Below are 14,497 nucleotides of genomic sequence, written 5' to 3'. Positions count from 1 at the left end.
CCTCGGAGTTACCAAGCTCGACCTGCATGCACTATGTTTGAAAACATAGAACCCACTCTCATAGGGTCAGCATGTCACAAGTCAGCTTTGGTTCCACACATTTCTCATCAAGAAACGTAAAACAGGATCCATGTACAAAGGGATGAATCATACACCATACTAAGGCAAAGACACTAGGGTAAAGCACAATTCTATCCATGATCTGATAGTACATATCTATCTATGACATTACAACTAATACATTAATTACATCATGTCCACTATTCTATTACAAACATACATTCATGCATAACTTTCTTCTTTACTCTTGCTGACTCTGACTTCTGACTTCCCATAGCTACCTCGGAACCTGTAAAACTGGGGTTAAGGGAGTGAGATGAGCTACTACAGCCCAGTGAGAAGGAACAATAAAACAGTTCATTCATTTCATGCTCTCATGGAATGCATCACATCACAAACATATCATCTCACGAATGAATTTGTCACCAATAGCCCTCTACTATATACATATAAATATATGTCCAACTGTGCCAGGGAGACTACGTCGGTCACCTGGTCTTCTCTGATAGTCCAACTGTGCCAGGGAGACTACGTCGGTCACCTGGACTTCTCTTAACTGACGGACTCTTACCTGACTGTCTCACAGTACCAGGAGCGACCTGGTATGGCTATCTCATAGCCATATCTCATCTGATCATATCTCATCTTATCTCAAGGGCTAAGGATCATTCAACATTCATCCTCACAAATAATATCTTATGCAATGCATCATATTCGTGAATTCTAATGCAACACAACCTAATACATAACATGGCATTTTATGATGCATGGATCATGCTAGAAGTGTGTCTTTTCTTAATTTAAAATATTAAGTTTAGTTCCACTCACCTGTAGCCACTGCTTGGCTAACTCTGGGCCAACTCTAACGCTGAAGCAGCTACTACGGCGAAACACCTCGGTTCCTCAGGTCCAATCCTACAATGGAGGACTCAAATGAGGTACCAAACATACTCTATACAACTGATAAACAACTCTTACACAATGCCCCAAAAACCCCTTAAAACATCCTAGAACAATCATGGGAAACATGCAAAGGAAGACTGAACAGAGCATCTTCGGCGGCACATTCGGCGGCCGAATGCTCCCTCCAGAGCCAAACCTCATGCATGTTCGGCGGCACCTTCGACGGCCGAACCTCTCCTCCAAAGCCGAAAGTCCAAACTTTCGGGGACAAACTCAAGCAAGCTTAGGCAGCCGAAGCCACCTCCTCAGCATGTTCGACGGCCGAATCCTCCTTCGGCTGCCGAACCTGAGTTCATCCAGAACCCAGCTTCAAGCATAACTCACCCTCTCAACCATCCACACACCCACAACAGGCAAAGCTCAACTCCTCCACATACATATACTCTAGTATCTGCACAAAGGGGTCCAATACTACCTTAAAACCCCAACAAACACTACAAAACAACACATATACATACTTTGACCAAGAAAACACCAAAAAAACCTTAAACATGCATATCTACCCATAAACTCTCTTTTCCCTTCATCAAACTTATGTAAAACATCATAAAAACTAAGGATCGACCCTTACCTCGTACAGAACAAAGGCTGGTGTGATCGAAACGTAGAGCGATGGAGGATCTAAGCTCCAAACTTTCCAAAACCTTGCTCAAAGTACAAAACCTTCAAAACAAGGATAAAACTCACTGAACTTTGAAAGATTTGATGAAAAACCATGAAAACCATCCAAGGGGAACAAGAACTCACCTCTGGAAGTGAAAAGGAAGCAAATCTGATCCATTTCACAGACTGAGGGCTCTTTATAGGCGGCTGACCGCCTTAGCTTCGGTGCCCAAACCTGCATGCAAAACCATGCAACGTTCGGCGGCCGAACTTGGAGTTTCGGGGGCCAAACCTAAGGCACTTTCGGCGGCCGAACATTACTTTCGGCGGCCAAACCCGCACTTTGTTCCCTTGGCCTTTTCTCTTCAAAACTCAAATCCTTTCTCGTTTAAAACCTTCAAACACTTAAAAAGATATTAGAAAACCTGTCTCTTACCCTTCTAGCAACCTTCGACAACCTCAAATTCTAGATTCCAACGGAAATTTCGCCGAAAAATAGGAATTCCGATGCCAGAATCTAGCCGGGTATTACAATTATATTGGCCATTACGCGCATAATGCATACAAGAGAATTCGATGTACTAAGAGAAGCCATTAGAATAGTGAGAATAGTTGTTGCTTGTTGATGAGGAAACAAGTGCTTCATCAGCTGATGGTTCCAATCCAAAGTAGTATTGTAATACCCGGCTAGACTCCGGAATCGGAATTCCTACCGTCCAGTGGAATCTCGGATGTCGGAGACCTCTAGAAGGGTAAAACCATATTTTCATAAAATGTTTTAATGTGATTTATGGTTTTAAGTAAAAAGGAAATGAGTTTTTGCATGAAAACAACCTTGGAAGAAAACCCAGGTTTGGCCGCCGAACCTCAAGTTCGGCCGCCGAACATGCAGGCATTTCGGGTGTGCCTTGGGCCCCCGAAGGCATAAGTGAAGGAAGCCCAGGTTCGGCCGCCGAACCTCAAGTTCGGCCGCCAAACATGGCATGCATGCGGAGGCACGTTCGGCCCCCGAACGTGGCCTGGCCAGCCACTATAAAAGGATCCCTTAGCCGAAATGGGCGAGCTTTTCTCCCCATTTTTCGGCCAAGGTGAGCTCTCCGCCGTCCCTCACCAATCTTTGAGTTCTTCCTTCAAATCTTTCACGATTTTCACAAGTTTTCATCTTGTTTTGAAGATTTCCAAGTTTTGAGCAAGTTTTGAGCTTGGAGACCCAAGGAAGTTGAAAATCTCCCATCTCCAAGATTAGGTCGTCTCTCTCTCGATCTTCAAGAGGTAAGAGCCGATCTTAAGCTCATTGCATGTTTTAAGTAAGTTTTATGAAGATCTAGGGGGTAGAATGCATGTTTAGCTTATGGTTAGGTTTATGAGTTTATGTTGTGTTTTTGAACAATGTGGCTTGCTAATGCATGTTTGATGTGTTGTAGATGGAGTTTTAGATAGTTTGAAGCCCCTAGGAGCTTGTATGCTTGTGTATGTGTGTTGTAGAATAGGTTTATGCATGTTTGGATGGAATGGGAGGCGTATATGCATAGAAGAGCTGAGTTTCTGCCACTAAGGGAGAAACTAGGTTCGGCAGCCGAAGGAACTTTCGGCCGCCGAACATGCTTGTGGAAGCAGCCTTCGGCTGCCGAAACTTGCCCCTGAAAGGAAATTTTCGTCTCTGTCTGGGAGTTTCGGCTGCCGAAAGTGCCGTCGAACATGCATGAGTTTCGCCTCTGTCTGGGAGTTTCGGCCGCCGAAGGTGCCGCTGAACCTGCTTGACTTTCGGCTCTGGAGGGACTTTCGGCCGCCGAACCTGCCGCCGAAAGTGCCCTGTTCAGCCTTTCTTTGCATGTTTTGCATGATTGTTTTAAGGTGTTTTAAGGGGTTTTTGGGGAGTATTTTAGAGTCATGTTCTAGTATGTTTGGTCCCTCATTTGAGTCCACCTGTGTAGGTTCGGACCCGAGGAACCGAGGACCCCAGCAGTGAGTTCAGCTGCTTCGGTGTTGTCAGAGTCAGCCAGAGGTGAGTGTGTAACAGCCCGGCCCTTTCACCGGCACTGTTACCGTTCACGGCCCAGGGCTATCCCTCGCCTGGCCTCGTGCCACCTCGGGCTTTCCACTGGCGTCGTGAACAGCTTTTAACATCCATTCACCCTCACGGGTTCCTGGCAGGATTTGTCCCCTTGGGTTCTCGCATCGCATCCTTCCCCAAGTGGATTTGGCCCAAATTTCCCTTTGGAAATTAGGTCGCCTCCCCCACTACTCGAACCCTTGACCTCCCACTTTAAGGGAATAGTCTGGTGAGAGTGAGTACCAATTGTTCCAAATATCAGAGCCCTAGGTTCATATGGTCGGACCTAGAGTGTCGGGCTCATAGGTGTTATAGAAGGTCAAGCACAATAGGAAGATCATGTCCACTAGGATAGGATGTGGAATCCTGTCTTGCATGATGATGTGAAATGCCATGATTATATGCATGTGCATTAATGATATGTGATGAGGGTTCATGTGTGCCCACATGAACCATATGATGCTAATGTTTGCTTGCTATGTGCTAGTTGAGGAACATTCAGGGACGAATGTTCTTAAGGGGGGAGAATGTAATACCCGGCTAGACTCCGGTATCGGAATTCCTACCGTCCGGTGGAATCTCGGATGTCGGAGACCTCTAGAAGGGTAAAACCATGTTTTCATAAAATATTTTAATGTGTTTTATGGTTTTAAGCAAGAAGAAAATGAGTTTTGAATGAAAATAGCCTTGGAGGAAAACTTAGGTTCGGCCGGCGAACCTCAAGTTCGGCCGCCGAACATGTAGGCATTTCGGGTGTGCCTTAGGCCCCCGAAGGCATAAGTGAGGGAAGTCCAGGTTCAGCCGCCGAACCTCAAGTTCGGCCGCCGAACATGGCATGCATGCGGAGGCACGTTCGGCCCCCGAACGTGGCCTGGCCAGCCACTATAAAAGGGTCCCTTAGCCGAAATGGACGAGCTTTTCTCCCCATTTTCGGCCAAGGTGAGCTCTCCGCCGTCCCTCACCAATCTTTGAGTTCTTCCTTCAAATCTTTCATGATTTTCACAAGTTTTCATCTTGTTTTGAAGATTTTCAAGTTTTGAGCAAGTTTTGAGCTTGGAGACCCAAGGAAGTGGAAAATCTCCCATCTCCAAGTTTAGGTCGTCTCTCTCTCTCTCGATCTTCAAGAGGTAAGAGCCGATCTTAAGCTCATTGTATGTTTTAAGTAAGTTTCATGAAGATCTATGGGGTAGAATGCATGTTTAGCTTATGGTTAGGTTTATGAGTTATGTTGTGTTTTTGAACAATGTGGCTTGCCAATGCATGTTTGATGTGTTGTAGATGGGGCTTAGGATAGTTTGAAGCCCCTAGGAGCTGGTATGCTTGTGTATGTGTGTTGTAGAATAGGTCTATGCATGTTTGGAAAGTTTTGGAGGCGTTTATGCATAGGAGAGCTGAGTTTCTGCCACTAAGGGAGAAACCAGGTTCGGCAACCGAAGGAACTTTCGGCCGCCGAACATGCTTGTGGAAGCAGCCTTCGGCTGCCGAAGCTTGCCCCCGAAAGGAGACTTTCGTCTCTGTCTGGGAGTTTCGGCCGCCGAAAGTGCCGCCGAACATGCATGAGTTTCGCCTCTGTCTGGGAGTTTCGACCGCCGAAGGTGCCGCCGAACCTGCCTGACTTTCGGCTCTGGAGGGACTTTTGGCCTCCGAACCTGCCGCCGAAAGTGCCCTGTCCAGCCCTCTTTTGCATGATTTTCTATGATTGTTTCATGATGTTCTAGGGGGTTTTTGGGGGATGTTTTTAGAGTTATGTTCTAGTTGTTTGGTCCCTCATTTGAGTCCACTTGTGTAGGTTCGGACCCGAGGAACCGATGTAATACCCGGCTAGTTCAGGCATCGGAAACTCTTACCGTCCGGTGGAGTTTCGAATGTCGGAGTGTTCTAGAAGGGTATAACATGGGTAAAACAATGTTTAACAAAGGTTTTCTAAGTGTATTTTAATGTATGTTATGGTTTTAATGCAAAAGAAACTGAGTTTTGGAAGAAAAGACCAAGGAGGCAATTGCCAGGTTCGGCCGCCGAAAGTGAAGTTCGGCCGCCGAACATGGAAAGGCTTCGGGAGCGCCTTTGGCCTCCGAAAGTCTTGTTTAAACGAGCCAAGGTTCGGCCGCCGAACATGCATGAGTTTAGGGGGCACGTTAGGCTGCCGAAGGTCTTTGACCAGGCCACCTATAAAAGGCCCTCAGATCGGAAATGGGAGAGTTTTCTCCCCATTCTCGAGCTCAGGTGAGTTTTGTCCTCCCTTGGCCGTTTTCATGTTCTTTCTTCATCTCCTTCATGTTTTCATGAGTTCCATGGTTATTTTGAAGAGTTTTAAAGCTTAAACGGAGTTTTGGGAGCTTGGAGCTTTTGGAGCTTGGATTCTCCACATCTCCAAGGTTCGGATCACACCAACCCTCGATCTCCAAGAGGTTAGTGTAGATCTCTGCTTTTCTTTATGTTTTAATGAGTTTTAAGTAAGTTTTAAGGAGATTTGATGTATGTGTTTGGGTAGATATGCATGATAGGGTTTATGTGAGTTTTGTGCCCAATGTATGATTACATGATGTTTTGTTGGGGTTTTAAGTTAGTTTATGCCCCTTTTTGCATGTGGGAGTGAGTATGCATGTTTAGGAGAGTGTATGTAAGGTTTTGGGTATGTTGAGTTTGGTTTTTGGCTTGGCAGAATCGGACCTGTTGTCCAGAGGGGACCAGGTTCGGCCGCCGAACCTGCATGGGAGGCAGTCTTTAGGCTGCCGAATGTGCCCCCGAAGGAGGGACTTTCGTTTCTGTCCTAGGGTTTCGGCCGCCGAACCTGCCGCCGAACCTACCCGAGTTTCGTCTCTGGAAGGGACTTTCGGCCGCCGAAGGTGCCGCCGAAAGTGCCCTGTCCAGCCGTTTCTTGGGTGTTTTCCATGCATGTTTAAGTGGCGTTTAGAGGGGTTTTTGGGGGTATGTTTATGAGTTGTATAGAGTATGTTTGGCACCTCATTCGAGTCCTCTTGTGTAGGATCGGATCTGAGGCGAGGTGTTTAGCTCCAGTGTGAGTCGGCCCAGAGTTAGCTGAGCAGAGGCTTCAGGTGAGTAGAACTAAACTTAATCTTTTATGCACAAAATCTAATGCCTAAAGCATGAGCATGCATCATGATTATGTATAGTAGGTTGATTGCACTAGTTCACGAATATGTTGCATTGCATTATTTCATGTTGATGTTGAGGTAGGGTGGACCGAGGCGACTTCAATAGCCCATATCTGTCACGAGTCTTGTCTTAGTCCTTTGAGAGCCGGACAAGTACCTGTAGGAAAGTCCATGTGAGCTCTCAGTGGACCAGACACCATGTCATGTATGTTACAGGCCTTTGTGAGCTCCTATGGGGGAGCCGGGCACCGACAGAGGGATTTTTGATGTCATGTCCATCCTCTGAGAGGAAAGATGCATGCAAAAAGTAAGACTCTCAGAAACCAGGGTCCGTGGGGAATAAATCTTGCATAAGCCCCGAGACGGACAAGATTATGTGATTTCTCTGTGTTATGACGCATTTCATGAAAGCATGAATAAGAAAGAAAGAAGAAGTTGAATGAATAATAATATACCTAAAAATGGAGGAATTAAAGCAAATGTTTTTAGTAAAATGAAATCATAATTAATGAACTGTTTTCTCTGTTTCTACTCACTGGGCTTTTTAGCTCACCCCTTTCCCCTAACCCCAGTGTTGCAGGTTTAAGTCAGAGCTCAGAAGTCAGCAGGGTAAAGATTAAGAGACGTGTGCTTTATGTATCAGTTTAGTAGTTTTTAGAAGTGGACATGTAATATAAGTTGATGTAATGTAATTTGAGATAATGTATGTAGCTGATAGTAGAGTTAATGTTTATGGATTAGCGTGTGCTTGGCCCTATAGACTGGTTAATCCCTGTTGATGCATGGTTATGTAATGTTTTTATGTTGAGTTGAGAACCAGGCTTGTTGTATGTAATGTTGACCCAGCTAGAGCATTGATGAGGGCTCTAGCATGGGAAAGTTTATGTTCCCAGTTATGTTTTAGCATACGGATCAAGCTTGGTGTATGTGCAGTTTTACAGGTTTTATGTTAAAGTTTTTAATCATGTATGGGATTTGACCAGGTATTAGTATGTATGTTTGGCTTGCTACGGGTCCCGGCGGCCTTAAGCCGATCTGGATCCTAGCGCCGGTGGCGGTTCGGGCCGTTACGGAGGGGTACCGGTTTCCGGGTCGTTACAACCGAGGACCCCAGCAGTGAGTTCAGCTGCTTCTGAGTCTGTAGAGCTTCAGCCACAGGTGAGTGGAATAACTCTTATGCTTTAAAATAAATAAATCAGTTTTAGCATGATTCACGCATCATGAATGCCATGAGATATAATAGGGTGTTGCATTAGAACTCACGAATATGTTGCATTGCATAATATGTTGATGATGTGGATGAATGTTGAATGATCCTTTAGTCCTCCTATGTTATGATATGATGATGATACGGTATGGAAGACAAGTGAGGCCCATTCTACGTCCCTGGCACTATGTGAGAGAAAGACCAGTGAGGCCCATTCTACGCCCCTGGCATAGTTGGAATGTTATGTTATGCTATGTTATGATTATGTAAGAGAAAGACCAGTGAGGCCCATTCTACGCCCCTGGCACAGTTGGACCATGTAGAGGACTATAGGTGACAAATTCATCCTTGATATGATTAGCTGTGATGTGATGCATTTCATGTTATCATATGTTTTAAATGTTTTATTATTCTGCTCACTGGGCTCTAGTAGCTTACCCCTCTCCCTTAATCCACAGGCTTGCAGGTACAGGGTAGACCAGGAGGTCAACAAGAGTAATGAAGTCTTGTGTATGTAATAGCTAGAATGTGGACATGACAAATTGTATAATGATGTAGAGTTGTGAATAGTTATGTAATGTAATGACATTGAGGATTAGAGATTGTGCTTGACCCTATGTGTATGGTATCCCTTTTAATACATGATCTTAGATGTTGTATGATGCTTATGTAAACCAACTCAACACATGTTATGCTACCCATTGGGGGCATTGATGAGATCCCACAGAGGGATCAAGTTTATGGTTATGTTTATGTTTAGTGCATGCACAGGTTGAGTTGGTGTATGAGAGAATGTATGAAAGAAAAGTTTTAATTTTTATGTATGTTGTTGATCATGTATGGGATTAAACAGGTTTACAGGTTACATGTCAGGCTTGCTACGGGTCCCGGCGGCCTTAAGCCGATCTGGATCCTAGCGCCGGTAGCGGTCCGGATTTTTGGGTCGTTACAGAGTGGAACTAAACTTAATCTTTTAAATTGAGAAATTAAATGTTTATCATGTTTCATGCATCATAAGTATGCAATAGGATGATTGCATTAGATTTCACGAATATGTTGCATTGCATTCTTTATTGTTGATGTGGGTGAATGTTGGATGACCCAATTAGTCCCTGAGGGAAGACCAGGACCCCATTCTACGGCCTGGCACGAAAATGAAAGACCAGGACCCCATTCTACGGCCTGGCACGGATATGGGACTCGAAGACCAGGAGTCCAGAGGAGGCCCTGGGGCAATGGTAAGTAATATATGATAGAACAGGAAGACCAGGACCCCATGCTACGGCCTGGCACGATTGATGCTGGGACTATTTGGTGACAAATTCACCCAACCCTTATGTGAATTGTCTGTGTTATGATGCATTTCATTAGAGCATGTTTGTTAATATGTTTTTATGGTTCTACTCACTGGGCTTTTAGCTCACCCCTCTCCCTTTTACCCCCAGGCTTGCAGGTACATGATAGAGCAGGAAGTCGGATAGAATAAAATCTTGTGTATGTAATAGATAGAATGTGGACATGACGAATTGTAGTATGATGTAATGTAAAAGTACAGTATAGATATGTATTGTAATGATGTTTAAGGATGTTAGAAGTGTGCTTGACCATAGTATGTTGTTATCCCTTTTTAATACATGATCTCAGATGTTTTATGATGTATATGTGAACCAACTCAACGCATGTTATGTACCCCATTGGGGCTTTAATGAGATCCCACAGAGGGGTCAATGTTATGGTTATGTTTATGTTTAGTGCATGCACAGGTTGAGGTTGGTACATGAGAAAATGAATGAAAGAAAAGTTTTAAATTTTTATGTGTATTGTTGATCATGTATGGGATTAAACAGGTTCATAGGATGTATGTTAGGCTTGCTACGGGTCCCGGCGGCCTTAAGCCGATCTGGATCCTAGCGCCGGTAGCGGTCCGATTTTCGGGTCGTTACAAGTATGATCAATTAAGTTTGCTACCATGGTAATACCAATCAAATAATTAGCTGGATTAGCCAATTTGAAACTATTCAGCTGAGGCACCTAAGGATCTGACCAAATTCTAGTATTCCTACCATCTCCAAGATTCATACGCGCTCCCTTCTGAAGAACTTCTCCACCAGCTAACAAACTTTGTCATATCCACGAACTACGTTGCTTATGGGTTGCTTGCCAAAAGGAAGATCGTGGAAAATATGCTTCTTTCAAAACCCAAACCCATAAGTGAGTTTGATTATGAAAAAGCCTCCAACATTGTTTTGCTAAACAACCTAGATTGAAGTTTTCAAAATCTCTAAAACTTAAACCATCCCAAAACTTAAAGTAACAGGAATGTTTCCAACTAACCCAATGAATCTTTCTGGACTCCTCAGTACCACACCACCAGAAGTTTGATAATAGGCTATTAAGCTTAGTTGAGAATTGCTTAGAATATTAAAAAATTGCTATAGAGTAAGTAAGGATAGCAGATAAAATCGATTATCATTTTAGCACGACTAGCCTGAGATAATAATTTCTGTTTCCAAGCTTAAGTCTTTGAATGGAACTTATCTTCCACAACAACCAAAACCTGCTGATGAGAACGTCCTAAAATCATTGGTAGCCCCAAATACCTATCAGAAGGAAGCAATTCTTGCATATGAAACTTATGGAGAAGTTCTTGCTTAAACACATGAGGAGTATGTTTACTGAAAAGAATATGAGACTTCTGAAAGTTAATAGATTGACCAGAAGCCATATTATAACTTTAAAGGACTTAGAGCAAATTATCAGCTTCTTGTCTCGTTGCTCGAGCAAATAACAAAGTATTATCAGCAAATAAAACATCAACAACTGAAGGAGCATATCGTGAATTCTTTATACCCTCAATGAGACCCTTCCCATGAGCATCTGTGATAAGTAGGAAAGTGTTTGAGAAACAAATAAAAAAAAGATTAGGAGATAAATGATCTTTTTGCCAAAGACCTCTAAAAGGACAAAAAGTAGTGGGAACACTATTAACAAAAATAGAAAAACCGGTTGTTGTAATACACTGCATAATCAAATGGACCATTGTAGAACAAAATCCATTTTCAATAGTTCCATATGTAAAAAAACCTCAATCGACCTGATCATAAGTTTTGTACATATTCAGTTTAAGAGCCATAGTATGCTGACGATTGTTGGTAGTCTTCAAATAATGAAAGATCTTATAAGGAAGCACAATATTATTCTGGATGGCTCAATTAGAAATAAAAGCATTTTGATCATCAGGGACAAAAGAGTACATCTATGACTTTAACTTATTTACCATTATCTTGAAAATAACTTTATACATAAAATTGCACAAATTAATAGGACAAAATTGATGAATTCCAACTGAGTTGCGACACTTTAAAATAAGAATGATATTAGACTGATTAATTTCCTTTAGCAAATACCCAATTTCATTAAAATTACGAATAGCGCTGCATAAAGACAAATCCACTATAATCTAATTATGTTGATAAAATAAACCTGAAAATCTATTAGGGTCTGGAATTTTTTTGGTGCCCAATTGAAAAACGGTTGTCTTTATCTCCTCATTAGACATGGGTACTGGCAACGCCTCGTTGAGCTCTGCTGAGATTAAAGAGGGTATGAAGTCATTCTCTTAATGTTATTACAGCCTTAACAAACCATGCTGCTTCGCTGGACATTCGAAGATATTAAGGAAGCTGCCAGTCGAGTTCCAATGCTCCAATTCTTGCATGTCACAAAAGTATTTGTAATAATATAATATTAAGGGTGAGTATAATATAAATTGGATTTTATACGAGAATAAATTTAATAATTATTAAATTAAGTAATTACATTAAAATTTGTGTAGAATTAATTAAAGTGTGAGTAGCGAATACATGAATTTATATGTAATATTTAATTTAATGGTTGTTAAATTCATTTTCTTATAAACTTGTATTCTTTATAACCTTATAATAATAACAATAAATATTTATTTTTCTCTACTTAAGACTTTATAATTTGAAAAGGGGCAAAACATATATTTGGGGTTTGAATTTAGGGTATTTAGTTATTTGTTAATATTTTTTTTTTAACGTGAATAACAAGATTTTGATATTGAACTTGATTACTCATCCTGAGAATGTTGTAGCCATCCTCCTGTCAATTCATGATGATATAAATGTCAATTAATAGGCATGCATGAATTTGAGAAAGAATAGGTGCCGTGGTGTATTTCATTGTTCATTAAATAGACAAAACAAAACAAAAGACTAAAGAGGAAGAGGAACAGAGCCATCATCCAATGGACATGAGTGGTCCATGATTGCTACTTTTTTACACATTTTCAATTCACATTCAACGTGGCTGTTCTCAAAGCTCCTTACGTTGTTCATTTCTGACACAGAAGAAGGAATGAAAATGATCAAATTCATCACAACTTCATTTTTGCACGTGCCAATCTCCATCTTAATGGACTCAATAATTGCATCATGTTCAATAAGTGTTCTTTGCTTTATGGTTTATTGCAGTAAAACTCTTCACCATTATTAGCAAGCCACTGATTCCAACTGTTCATTTTCTGGTTTTTCCAATTTTGTTGATGGGTTATTGAAAAAACTAGCAGAATTAGTAGAAAGTGAACAGAACTGGAGCTCATGAACAACCCATATCAAAATAGCCATTAAAATGCAAGAAATCATCCTTTATACACCAATGCCCACTAAAACCCTAGAAGAAAACCAAGACAAATTACCAAGGAACCAATACAAACCCATATACATATTACTAGCTAGGAGTTTAGATCACCATGGCTAGAGATTATGGTCATGGTGATTCAAGAAACCCAGTTTTGATCAAAACAGCATTTCTAACTTTACTGAGGTCCCTCCCTTTGAGTTTCCTGCCAATCCCTTCAAAAACAGAAAATGAAGATATCTGGCTCCTTGCAAGCCTTCTGGCAATGAGCTCATGTGGGGGAAGTTTATAATAGTAATCACCACCTTCATTTTCAAATTCATCATCACTGTCATCATTCACAACCCCATGATAATTATCATCATTTGATTCATGATCATGGTCATCATCATCATCATCATCATCATGATGTTCTTGATGGAATGAACTGGCATTTTTCTTGGACTTGTTTTTGCAAAATTTTGACCAGTCAGGAATGTTGACTGGTGCTGATTGCTGCACTACTTTGGCTTCATGAGAGGAATTGTTGCTGCTACTGCCACTGCTTGTAGCTCTTGGGATCATTCTTGCAGCAGAAGGGAGGTTTCTTGTGACAGAAAATGAGGATTCTATGGATTTTTCGTACTGAGAACTTGCAGATTTTCTTTCTCTTAGAACATCCCAAACATCTTCCTCTTCAAAATCTCCATCTCTTAGGGATCTCCATACACCACTGCCCTGTCTCATCAAATTATACCTGTTCTCCATTGATGATTGCCTGCATATCCAAAATCCCAAATCATTACATATAAACTTGAAATTCCCACATGGGTATTCCCCAAAATTCACAAATTCAAAGAGAGATATTCAAAACAACAGAAATTTAAAAGATCAGATAATTGGGTATCCTTCAACACCCAAAAACAAAGTTGAGGAAAACAATAACCTACCTTTTGTTTGATTTAGAACAACCTCAGAAAGCTACAGCTCTCTTTAGATTCTTGGGGATATCTACAACATGGAAAGCAAATTCAATTTAAAAAGAGACTCTTAAGTAAGATTATCCTCCTTGTCTCACAATCTTCAAAACAAATAGAAAAGAAGTGACCCAGATATAATTTCTATTCAAATTCTCAGTTTCTGACCTGGAAATGCCTGAGAGAATTGCTGTGACGGATGGCTTTTTGAAGAATCCAAACACCCGCACCAAGAACAAAAACAGAGGGGGGGTTGGAGGGGTGTTAAAAGGAAGAAGCCAGAATAAGACAAACCTTGAACTTTTGTCTCTTCTCTTACCTTTCCTAATATTTGGAAGCCTGTACTTTTAACGATGGAAAATGCAAAAATTGAAGTAATAATAATCTCTGTTTTGGTGTTTTTACTGCCTTCCTTTTTTGAAAATATTTTCTTTTTTAAAGGTAAATTTCAGAACAAACTGTAATAACTGAATTTAAATTAAAATCATGATAATTGAATGTGTCTTTTGTATTGACATCATCTAAGCCTCAAAAACCCTACACGCATACATATTTCAAAGAGCTAATGGGGAGTGAAGATGAATTGGCTGATTGATTGAATCCCATGAAAGCTGTGTAGTCATCTCATCTTATAATATCACCCTGTCCTCACATGAGTTGCTTCAATAAAATAATGATTAAAAGATCAATACCAAGTTTCTTAGAAAATCCTATTGAGCAGAAATTGTATCAACTCATTTATAATACATTAAATAAATAATATTTATATAATTTTTTTTTAATATATATGAAAAAATAAATTAAATAAAAATTACGAATTGTAATATTGACATAACAGAGACACGTTGTAAAGGCAAAGATAACGCCGTCGGTTGGT

The 14,497-nt window shown here is 41.2% G+C and overlaps 1 protein-coding gene across 1 annotated transcript; it reads right to left on the bottom strand.

Annotated features, from left to right (window-relative positions):
* Positions 1-12,622: 12,622 nt before the first annotated feature.
* Positions 12,623-14,207, bottom strand: LOC110610341 (putative mediator of RNA polymerase II transcription subunit 12). Its single transcript, XM_021750220.2, has 3 exons — positions 13,789-14,207; positions 13,594-13,654; positions 12,623-13,421 (listed from the first exon to the last, which is right to left on the bottom strand). Exon 3 carries the CDS (start codon positions 13,409-13,411, stop codon positions 12,794-12,796), a length of 618 nt encoding a protein of 205 aa, XP_021605912.2. The 5' UTR covers positions 13,412-13,421; positions 13,594-13,654; positions 13,789-14,207; the 3' UTR covers positions 12,623-12,793.
* Between the last annotated feature and the right edge of the window lie 290 nt (positions 14,208-14,497).

This window comes from Manihot esculenta, chromosome 3 (assembly GCF_001659605.2).
Source record: "Manihot esculenta cultivar AM560-2 chromosome 3, M.esculenta_v8, whole genome shotgun sequence".
NCBI classification, from domain to species: domain Eukaryota; kingdom Viridiplantae; phylum Streptophyta; class Magnoliopsida; order Malpighiales; family Euphorbiaceae; genus Manihot; species Manihot esculenta.
The sequence above is the reverse complement of the archived record's forward strand: the minus strand, read 5'-3'. Positions and strand labels throughout refer to the sequence as shown.

Coding starts and splice junctions, on each gene's coding strand:
- LOC110610341 (XM_021750220.2), bottom strand. CDS start 13,411: ATGGAGAACAGGTATAATTTGATGAGACAGGGCAGTGGTGTATGGAGA.